The following is a 12,025-nucleotide window of genomic DNA, read 5'->3' on the forward strand; positions in this document are numbered from 1 at the left end:
AAGACGGCCCTGAATATAGGCCTTGTGTGCAGCTCCGAATCAGGCCCTTAGCATCAGCGCTTCCGGGAGGACTTCAGCATTTACACTGCACTTAGAACATATAGACAATAATACAGATGAAATGTTTATAAAGTGTAAAATAGGGTATGCAGTATTCTAATCATACAAACCCAAATCTCTGCAATAGCCTTTGTCCTTACTACATACTGTAGACTTGGACTAACAAGCCTCTGTACTGCACACTTGTATTTCCGCATTCATACAGCAGAGGGCAGCACAGACCAGGCACACAAAACATTGTGGACTTTAATATCGTGTCCCCCTGTTATCTCCTCCTGTTCTCCTCCCACCTGTCTGATACACTGTTTGCAACTGAAACTTTCAGAATTGGGGATACAACTTGCACAGAGTTATTAGAGAACATAAAATGTAAGTAGCAGCAATAAGGGGATACTGTATATTATTTGTAAACCTGTGCTGGGATGAATGCTCTGCCTAGATGGAAGAGATGCAATGCTCTGCCAAGATGAAAGAGATGCAGTGCTCTGCCTAGGTGGATGAGAGATGCAGTGCTCTGCCTAAGTGGATGAGATGCAATGCTCTGTCAGGTGGTAGAGATGCAATGGTCTGCTTAAGTGGATGAGATGCAATGCTCTGTCTGGATGGAAGAGATGCAATGGTCTGCTTAAGTGGATGAGACGCAGTGCTCTGCCTGGATGGAAGAGATGCAATGGTCTGCTTAAGTGGATGAGATGCAATGCTCTGCCTGGATGACAGAGATGCAGTGCACTGTCTAGGTGGACGAGATGTAGTGCTCTGCTTGGATGGAAGATATGCAATGTTATTATTATTATTTTCTCTAACGTCCTAGTGGATGCTGGGGACTCCGAAAGGACCATGGGGAATAGCGGCTCCGCAGGAGACTGGGCACAAAGTAAAAGCTTTAGGACTAGCTGGTGTGCACTGGCTCCTCCCCCTATGACCCTCCTCCAAGCCTCAGTTAGATTTTGTGCCCGAACGAGAAGGGTGCAATCTAGGTGGCTCTCCTGAGCTGCTTAGAGTAAAAGTTTAAATAGGTTTTTTATTTTCAGTGAGACCTGCTGGCAACAGGCTCACTGCATCGAGGGACTTAGGGGAGAGAAACGAACTCACCTGCGTGCAGAGTGGATTGGGTTTCTTAGGCTACTGGACATTAGCTCCAGAGGGACGATCACAGGCCCAGCCATGGATGGGTCCCGGAGCCGCGCCGCCGGCCCCCTTACAGATGCTGAAGCAAGAAGAGGTCCATAAATCGGCGGCAGAAGACTTTCCTGTCTTCATAAGGTAGCGCACAGCACTGCAGCTGTGCGCCATTGCTCTCAGCACACTTCACACTCCGGTCACTGAGGGTGCAGGACGCTGGGGGGGGGGGGGGGGGGGGGCGTCCTGGGAAGCAATGAATTTACCTTAGTTGGCGAAAAATACATCACATATAGCTCCTGGGCTATATGGATGTATTTAACCCCTGCCAGTTTTCCAGTAAAAAGCGGGAGAAGAGCCCGCCGTGAAGGGGGCGGGGCCTATCTCCTCAGCACACAGCGCCATTTTTCCCACACAGCTCCGCTGGTAGGAAGGCTCCCAGAATCTCCCCTGCATCCTGCAACTACAGAAACAGGGTAAAAAAGAGAGGGGGGCACTTATTTGGCAAAATAACAGATATAAGCAGCTATAAGGGATAGACACTTATTGTAAGGTTGTCCCTATACATATATAGCGCTCTGGTGTGTGCTGGCAAACTCTCCCTCTGTCTCCCCAAAGGGCTAAGTGGGTCCTGTCCTCTATCAGAGCATTCCCTGTGTGTGTGCTGGTTGTCGGTACGTGTGTGTCGACATGTATGAGGAGGAAAATGATGTGGAGGCGGAGCAGAGTGTCTGTAACAGTGATGTCACCCCCTAGGGGGTCGACACCTGAGTGGATGTACTGTTGAAAATTACGTGACAGTGTCAGCTCTATATAAAAAAACAGTGGTTGACATGAGACAGCCGGCTACTCAGCTTGTGCCTGTCCAGACGTCTCATAGGCCGTCAGGCAGATGGCAGATACAGACGCCGACACGGATACTGACTCCTGTGTCGACGGTGAAGAGACAACCGTGATTTCCAGTAGGGCCACACGTTACATGATTGAGACAATGGAAAATGTTTTATACATTTCTGATAATACGAGTACCACCAAAAAAGGGGTATTATGTTCGGTGAGGGAAAAACTACCTGTAGTTTTCCTGAATCTGAGAAATAAAATGTGTGATGATGCGTGGGTTTCCCCCCGATAACAATTAATAATTTCTTAAAAAGTATTGGCTGCATACCCTTTCCCGCCAGAGGTTAGGATGCATTGGGAAACACCCCCTAGGGGGGATAAGGCGCTCACACGCTTGTAAGAACAAGGGCTCTACCCTCTCATGAGATGGCCGCCCTTAAGGATCCTGCTGATAGAAAGCAGGAGGGTATCAAATAAAAGGTATTTACACACATACTGGTGTTATACTGCGACCAGCTATCGCCTCAGCCTGGAGGTGCAGTGCTGGGTTGGCATGGTCGGATTCCCTGACTGGAAATATTGATATCCTAGATAAGGATAGTATATTATTGCCTATAGAGCATTTAAAAGATGCATTTCTATATATGCATGATGCACAGCGGAATAATTGCCGACTGGCATCAAGTATAAGTGCGTTGTCCAATTCTACCAGTAAAATGGTCAGGTGATGCGGATTCCAAACGTCATTTGGAAGTATTGCCTTTGAAAGGGGACATTTGGGGTCGGTCTTTTAGACCTGGTGGCCACGGCAACAGCTGGGAAATCCACGTTTGTACCCCAGGTCGCCTCTCAAAATAAGACGCCGTATTATCAGGCGCAGTCCTTTGTTGGCAAGCGGACAAAAGGTTCCTCTTTTCTGCTTGTGACAGAGGGAGAGGAAAAAGGCTGCAGAGATCAGCCAGTTCCCAGGAACAGAAACCCTTTCCAGCCTCTGCCAAGCCCTCAGTATGACGCTAGGGCTTTACAAGCTCAGGCACGGTGGGGGCCCGTTCTCAATGAATTTCAGTGCGCAGTGGGCTCACTCGCAAGTAGACCCCTGGATCCTTCAGGTAATATCTCAGGGGTACATATTGGAATTCGAGACATCTCCCCCTCGCCGTTTCCAAAAGTCGACTTTACCGACGTCTCCCTCGGACAGGGAGGCAGTTTTGGAAGCCATTCACAAGCTGTATTCCCAGCAGGTGATAATCAAGGTACCCCTCCTGCAACAGGGAACGGGGTATTATTCCACACTATTGTGGTACCGAAGCCAGACGGCTCGGTGAGACCGATTCTAAAATCTAAAATCATTGAACACTTACATACAGAGGTTCAAATTCAAGATTGAGTCACTCAGAGCAGTGATTGCGAACCTGGAAGAAGGGGACTACATGATGTCTCGGGACATCAAGGATGCTTACCTTCATGTCAAAATTTACCCTTCTCACCAAGGGTACCTCAGGTTTATGGTACAGAACTGTCACTATCAGTTCAGACGCTGCCGTAGGGATGGTCCACGGCACCCCGGGTCTTTACCAAGGTAATGGCCGAAATGATGATGTTCCTTCGAAGGAAGGGAATTTTAGTTATCCCTTACTTGGACGATTCCCTGATAAGGGTAAGATCCAGGGAACAGTTGGAGGTCGGTGTAGCACTATCTCAGATAGTGTTGCGGCAGCACGATTGGATTCTCAATATTCCAAAATCGCAGCTGGTTCCGTCGACGTGTCTTCTGTTCCTAGGGATGATCCTGGACACAGTCCAGAAAAAGGTGTTTCTCCCGGAGGAGAAAGCCAGGGAGTTATCCGAGCTAGTCAGGAACCTCCTCAAACCGAGCCAAGTCTCAGTGCATCAATGCACAAGGGTTCTGGGTAAAATGGGGGCTTCCTACGAAGCAATCCCATTTGGCAGATTCCACGCAAGAACTTTCCAGTGGGACCTGCTGGACAAATGGTCCTGGTCGCATCTTCAGATGCATCAGCGGATAACCCTGTCACCAAGGACAAGGGTGTCCCTCCTATGGTGGTTGCAGAGTGCTCATCTTCTAGAGGGCCGCAGATTCGGCATTCAGGACTGGGTCCTGGTAACCACGGATGCCAGCCTGCGAGGCTGGGGAGCAGTCACGCAGGGAAGGAATATCCAGGACTTATGGTCAAGCCTGGAGACATCACTTCACATAAATATCCTGAAGCTAAGGGACATTTACAATGCTCTAAGCTTAGCAAGACCTTTGCTTCAAGGACAGCCGGTGTTGATCCAGTCGGACAACATCACGGCAGTCACCCACGTAAACAGACAGGGTGGCACAAGAAGCAGTAGGGCAATGACAGAAGCTGCAAGGATTCTTCGCTGGGCGGAAAATCATGGGATAGCACTGTCAGCAGTATTCATTCCGGGAGTGGACAACTGGGAAGCAGACTTCCTCAGCACGACCTCCACCCGGGGAGAGTGGGGACTTCACCCAGAAGTCTTCCACAGGATTATAAACCGTTGGGAAAAACTCGACAGGTATTGCGCCAGGTCCAGGGACCCTCAGGCAATAGCTGTAGACGCTCTGGTAACACCGTGGGTGTACCAGTCAGGGTATGTGTTTCCTCCTCTGCCTCTCATACCCAAGGTACTGAGATTGATAAGATGGTGAGGAGTAAGCACTATATTCGTGGCTCCGGATTGGCCAAGAAGGACTTGGTAACCGGAACTTCAAGAGATGCTCACGGAGGATCCGTGGCCTCTACCTCTAAGAAGGGACCTGCTCCAGCAAGGACCCTGTCTGTTCCAAGACTTACCGCGGCTGCGTTTGACGGCATGGCGGTTGAACGCCGGATCCTGAAGGAAAAAGGGCATTCCGGATGAAGTCATCCCTATCCTGATCAAAGCCAGGAAGGATGTAACCGCAAAAACATTATCACCGCAATTGGCGAAAATATGTTGCGTGGTGCGAGGCCAGTAAGGCCCGACGGTGGAAATTCGACTGGGTTGATTCCTACATTTCCTGCAAACAGGAGTGTCTATGGGCCTGAAATTGGGGTCCATTAAGGTTCAAATTTCGGCCCTGTCAATTTTCTTCCAAAAAGAACTAGCTTCAGTCCCTGAAGTTCAGACGTTTGTAAAAGGGGTACTGCATATACAGCCTCCTTTTGTGCCTCCAGTGGCACTTGGGATCTCAATGTAGTTTTTTTTTTTTGGATTCCAAAAGTCACATTGGTTTGAACCACTTAAATCTGTGGAGTTAAAATATCTCACATGGAAAGTGGTCATGCTGTTGGCCCTGGCCTGGGCCAGGCGCGTGTCAGAATTGGCGGCTTTATCCTGTAAAAGCCCTTATCTGATTTTCCATTCGGACAGGGCGGAATTGAGGACTCGTCCTCAATTTCTCCCTAAGGTGTTTTCAGCATTTCACTTAAACCAACCTATTGTGGTGCCTGCGGCTACTAGGGACTTGGAGGATTCCAAGTTGCTGGACGTAGTCAGGGCCCTGAAAATATATGTTTCCAGGACGGCTGGAGTCAGAAAATCTGACTCGCTGTTTATCCTGTATGCACCCAACAAGCTGGGTGCTCCTGCTTCTAAGCAGACGATTGCTCGTTGGATTTGCAGTACAATTCAGCTTGCACATTCTGTGGCAGGCCTGCCACAGCCAAAATCTGTAAAAGCCCATTCCACACGGAAAGTGGGCTCATCTTGGGCGGCTGCCCGAGGGGTCTCGGCTTTACAACTTTGCCGAGCAGCTACTTAGTCAGGGGCAAACACGTTTGCTATATTCTACAAATTTGATACCCTGGCTGAGGAGGACCTGGAGTTCTCTCATTCGGTGCTGCAGAGTCATCCACACTCTCCCGCCCGTTTGGGAGCTTTGGTATAATCCCCATGGTCCTTTCGGAGTCCCCAGCATCCACTAGGACGTTAGAGAAAATAAGAATTTACTTACCGATAATTCTATTTCTCATAGTCCGTAGTGGATGCTGGGCGCCCATCCCAAGTGCGGATTGTCTGCATTACTTGTACATAGTTATTGTTACAAAAATCGGGTTATTGTTGTTGTGAGCCATCTTTTCAGAGGCTCCTTCTGTTATCATGCTGTTAACTGGGTTCAGATCACAAGTTGTACGGTGTGATTGGTGTGGCTGGTAATGAGTCTTACCCGGGATTCAAAATCCTTCCTTATTGTGTATGCTCGTCCGGGCACAGTATCCTAACTGAGGCTTGGAGGAGGGTCATAGGGGGAGTAGCCAGTGCACACCAGCTAGTCCTAAAGCTTTTACTTTGTGCCCAGTCTCCTGTGGAGCCGCTATTCCCCATGGTCCTTTCGGAGTCCCCAGCATCCACTACGGACTATGAGAAATAGAATTATCGGTAAGTAAATTCTTCTTATTATTATTATTATTATTTTCTCTAACGTCCTAGTGGATGCTGGGGACTCCGTAAGGACCATGGGGAATAGACGGGCTCGGCAGGAGACTGGGCACTCTAAAGAAAGATTAGGTACTATCTGGTGTGCACTGGCTCCTCCCTCTATGCCCCTCCTCCAGACCTCAGTTAGAATCTGTGCCCGGCCAGAGCTGGGTGCTCCTAGTGGGCTCTCCTGAGCCTGCTAGTAAAAGAAAGTATTTGTTAGGTTTTTTATTTTCAGTGAGCTTCTGCTGGCAACAGACTCACTGCTACGAGGGACTGAGGGGAGAGAAGCAAACCTACCTGCGTGCAGCTAGCTTGTGCTTCTTAGGCTACTGGACACCATTAGCTCCAGAGGGGTCGAACACAGGCACCTGTCCTCGATCGTCCGTTCCCGGAGCCGCGCCGCCGTCCCCCTCGCAGAGCCAGAAGAACAGAAACTTGAAGACGGCGAAAACGGTGGCTGAAGACTCCTGTCTTCATTTAAGGTAGCGCACAGCACCGCAGCTGTGCGCCATTGCTCCCAGCACACTTTCACACTCCGGTCACTGTAGGGTGCAGGGCGCTGGGGGGGGGCGCCCTGGGCAGCAATTGAAGTACCTTTTTGGCATAACATACATATATACAGTCAGGCACTGTATATATGTAAAAAACCCCGCCATTTTTTTCACACAGAAGCGGGACAGAAGCCCGCCGCTGAGGGGGCGGGGCCTTCTTCCTCAGCACACCAGCGCCATTTTCTCTTCACAGCTCCGCTGGAAGGACGCTCCCCAGTCTCTCCCCTGCAGTATCCAGGTACAAGAAGGGTAAAAAAGAGAAGGGGGGCACATAAATTTAGGCGCAAAAGACATAAAATCGGCAGCTATTGGGTAATCACTTATTATAGTGAATATCCCTGGGTTACATAGCACTGTGGTGTGTGCTGGCATACTCTCTCTCTGTCTCCCCAAAGGCCTTTGTGGGGTCCTGTCCTCAGTCAGAGCATTCCCTGTGTGTGTGCTGTGTTGTCGGTACGGCTGTGTCGACATGTTTGATGAGGAGGGTTACGTGGAGGCGGGGCAAGTGCGGATAAATGTGGTGTCGCCGCCGTCGGGGCCGACACCTGATTGGATGGATATGTGGAAGGTCTTAAATGATAATGTAAGCTCCTTGCATAAAAGGTTTGATGACGCTGCAGCCTTGGGACAGCCGGGGTCTCAACCCGGGCCTGCCCAGGCGACTCAGAGGCCGTCAGGGTCTCATAAACGCCCACTATCTCAGATGGTTGACACAGATGCCGACACGGAGTCCGACTCCAGTGTCGACGATGATGAGGCACAATTACAGCCTAAGATGACCAAGGCCATCCGCTACATGATTATTGCAATGAAAGATGTATTGCACATTTCAGAGGTTAACCCTGTCCCTGACAAGAGGGTGTATATGTTTGGGGAGAAAAAGCAGGCAGTGACTTTTCCCCCGTCACATGAATTAAATGAGTTATGTGAAGAAGCGTGGAGTTCCCCTGATAAGAAAGTGGTGATTTCCAAAAAATTACTGCTGGCGTACCCTTTCCCACCAACGGACAGGTTACGTTGGGAATCCTCCCCTAGGGTAGACAAGGCGCTGACACGCTTATCTAAGAAGGTGGCCCTGCCGTCTCAGGATACGGCCGCCCTAAAGGATCCTGTGGATAGGAAGCAGGAAGCTATCTTGAAGTCAGTGTATACACACTCTGGTACTCTACTGAGACCAGCTATTGCTTCAGCCTGGATGTGTAGCGCTGTAGCAGCATGGACAGATACTCTGTCAGAGGACATAGATGCCCTGGACAGGGATACTGTCTTGCTAACCCTGGGCCATATAAAAGACGCCGTCTTATATATGCGGGATGCCCTGAGGGACATTTGCCTGCTGGGCTCTAGAATTAATGCAATGTCCATTTCTGCCAGGAGGGTCTTATGGACTCGGCAATGGACAGGTGATGCCGATTCTAAAAAACACATGGAGGTTTTGCCTTATAAGGGTGAGGAATGGTTTGGGGACGGCCTCTCGGACCTTGTGTCCACAGCGACAGCTGGAAAGTCGACTTTCTTGCCTCAGGTTTCCTCAGCCTAAGAAAGCACCGTATTATCAAATGCAGTCCTTTCGTTCTCAGAGAAGCAAGAAGGTCAGAGGCGCATCCTTTCTTTCCAGAGGCAGGGGTAGAGGAAAGAAGCTGCACCATGCAACTAGTTCCCAGGAACAAAAGTCCTCCCCGGCTTCCACTAAGTCCACCGCATGACGCTGGGGCTCCACAGGCGGAGCCAGGAGCGGTGGGGGCGTGTCTCCGAAAATTCAGCAACCAGTGGGTTCGCTCACAGGTGGATCCTTGGGCTATACAAATTGTATCTCAGGGATACAAGCTGGAGTTCGAAGTGACTCCCCCTCACCGTTACCTAAAATCAGCCTTGCCAGCTTCCCCCACGGAAAGGGAGGTAGTCCTGGCGGCAATTCACAAGCTGTACCTCCAGCAAGTGATAATAATGGTCCCCCTCCTTCAACAGGGAAGGGGTTACTATGCCACACTGTTTGTGGTACCGAAACCGGACGGTTCGGTTAGACCCATTCTGAATTTAAAATCCTTGAACATTTATATGAAAAAATTCAAGTTCAAAATGGAATCGCTCAGAGCAGTCATTGCAAGCCTGGAAGAGGGGGATTTTATGGTATCTCTGGACATCAAGGATGCTTACTTGCATGTCCCCATTTATCCACCTCACCAGGAGTACCTCAGGTTTGTGGTACAGGACTGTCATTACCAATTCCAGACGTTGCCGTTTGGTCTGTCCACGGCACCGAGAGTATTTACCAAGGTAATGGCCGAAATGATGGTACTCCTTCGGAAGCAAGGAGTTACGGTTATCCCGTACTTGGACGATCTCCTAATAAAGGCGAGGTCCAGGGAGCAGTTGTTGATCAGCGTAGCACACTCTCAGGAAGTGTTGCAACAGCACGGCTGGATTCTGAATATTCCAAAGTCGCAGCTGATTCCTACGATGCGTCTGCCCTTTCTGGGTATGATTCTGGACACAGAACAGAAGAAGGTGTTTCTCCCGGAGGAGAAGGCCCAGGAGTTAGTGACTCTGGTCAGGGACCTCCTAAAACCAAAACAGGTGTCGGTGCATCACTGCACGCGAGTCCTGGGAAAGATGGTGGCCTCATACGAAGCCATTCCCTTCGGCAGGTTCCATGCGAGGATCTTTCAGTGGGATCTGTTGGACAAGTGGTCCGGATCGCATCTTCAGATGCATCGGCTGATCACCCTGTCCCCGAGGGCCAGGGTGTCTCAACTGTGGTGGCTGCAGAGTGCTCATCTTCTCGAGGGCCGCAGGTTCGGCATACAGGACTGGGTCCTGGTGACCACGGATGCAAGCCTCCGCGGATGGGGGGCAGTCACTCAGGGAAGAAACTTCCAAGGACTGTGGTCAAGTCAGGAGACTTGTCTGCACATAAATATACTGGAACTAAGGGCCATATACAACGCCCTGAGTCAAGCGGATCCCCTGCTTCGAGACCAACCAGTGCTGATTCAGTCAGACAACATCACGGCGGTCGCCCATGTAAACCGCCAGGGCGGCACAAGAAGCAGGGTGGCGATGGCAGAAGCCTCAAAGATTCTTCGTTGGGCGGAGATTCACGTACAAGCACTGTCAGCAGTGTTCATTCCGGGAGTGGACAACTGAGAAGCAGACTTCCTCAGCAGACACGACCTCCACCCGGGAGAGTGGGGACTTCATCAAGAAGTCTTCACACAGATTGCAAATCGATGGGAACTGCCACCGGTGGACATGATGGCGTCCCGCCTCAACAAAAAGCTAAAAATATATTGCACCAGGTCAAGGGACCCTCAGGCGATAGCTGTGGACGCGCTAGTGACACCCTGGGTGTTCCAGTCGGTATATGTGTTCCCTTCTCTTCCTCTAGTACCCAAGGTACTGAGAATAGTAAGAAAAAGAGGAGTGAGAACAATACTCATCGTTCCGGATTGGCCAAGAAGGACTTGGTACCCAGAACTACAAGAGATGATCACAGAGGACCCATGGCCTCTGCCTCTCAGACAGGACCTGTTGCAACAGGGGCCCTGTCTGTTCCAAGACTTACCGCGGCTGCGTTTGACGGCATGGCGGTTGAACGCCAGATCCTAACGGAAAAGGGCATTCCGGATGAAGTGATTCCTACGCTGATAAAAGCTAGGAAGGATGTAACAGCTAAGCATTATCACCGTATATGGCGAAAATATGTTGCTTGGTGTGAGGCCAGGAAGGCCCCTACAGAGGAATTCCAGCTGGGTCGATTTCTGCACTTCCTACAGTTAGGTGTGACTATGGGCCTGAAATTAGGGTCCATAAAGGTCCAGATTTCGGCCTTATCCATTTTCTTTTAAAAAGAACTGGCTTCACTGCCTGAGGTTCAGACGTTTGTAAAGGGAGTGCTGCATATTCAGCCCCCTTTTGTGCCACCAGTGGCACCTTGGGATCTTAACGTTGTGTTGGATTTCCTGAAATCCCACTGGTTTGAACCACTTAAGACCGTGGAACTAAAGTATCTCACGTGGAAAGTGGTCATGCTGTTGGCCTTAGCATCGGCGAGTCGTGTATCAGAATTGGCGGCTTTGTCATGTAAAAGCCCTTATTTGATCTTCCATATGGACAGGGCAGAATTGCGGACTCGTCCCCAATTTCTCCCAAAGGTGGTATCATCGTTTCATTTGAACCAACCTACTGTGGTCCCTGCGGCTACTCTGGACTTGGAGGACTCCAAGTTGCTGGACGTAGTCCGGGCTTTGAAAATATATGTTTCAGGAACGGCTGGAGTCAGGAAGACTGACTCGCTGTTTATTCTGTATGCACCCAATAAGCTGGGTGCTCCTGCTTCAAAGCAAACTATTGCTCGCTGGATCTGTAGCACGATTCAGCTGGCTCATTCTGCGGCTGGATTGCCGCATCCAAAATCAGTGAAAGCCCATTCCACAAGGAAGGTGGGCCCTTCTTGGGCGGCTGCCCGAGGGGTCTCGGCTTTACAGCTTTGCCGAGCGGCTACTTGGTCGGGTTCAAACACTTTTGCAAAGTTCTACAAGTTTGATACCCTGGCTGAGGAGGACCTTGTGTTTGCTCATTCGGTGCTGCAGAGTCATCCGCACTCTCCCGCCCGTTTGGGATCTTTGGTAAAATCCCCATGGTCCTTACGGAGTCCCCAGCATCCACTAGGACGTTAGAGAAAATAAGAATTTACTCACCGGTAATTCTATTTCTCGTAGTCCGTAGTGGATGCTTGGCGCCCGTCCCAAGTGCAGACTTTCTGCAATACGTGTATATAGTTATTGCTTAATAAAGGGTTATTGTTATGAGCCATCCGTTGAGTGATGCTCAGTTGTTGTTCATACTGTTAACTAGGTAAGGTTATCACGAGTTATACGGTGTGATTGGTGTGGCTGGTGTGAGAGGTGCGGTTGGACTGCGGTGCGTGTGGTGGTGCCTGCTGCCGTGCAGGTGTAGACTCGGTACTCACCAGGCGCCGCTCGCTCTCACCTTCAGGTACCGGAACCCTCAACGGACCT

At 50.2% G+C, this 12,025-nt stretch overlaps 1 protein-coding gene across 1 annotated transcript in view; it reads left to right on the forward strand.

Moving 5' to 3' along the window:
• The first annotated feature begins 353 nt into the window (after window positions 1-353).
• Window positions 354-12,025, forward strand: part of C1R (complement C1r) — a 124,467-nt gene continuing 112,795 nt past the window's right edge. Inside the window, 1 exon segment of the mRNA XM_063962508.1 lies at window positions 354-429. Coding sequence (XP_063818578.1) covers window positions 428-429 — 2 coding nt within the window. The 5' untranslated portion in view covers window positions 354-427.

This window comes from Pseudophryne corroboree, chromosome 3 (genome assembly GCF_028390025.1).
Source record: "Pseudophryne corroboree isolate aPseCor3 chromosome 3, aPseCor3.hap2, whole genome shotgun sequence".
NCBI classification, from domain to species: domain Eukaryota; kingdom Metazoa; phylum Chordata; class Amphibia; order Anura; family Myobatrachidae; genus Pseudophryne; species Pseudophryne corroboree.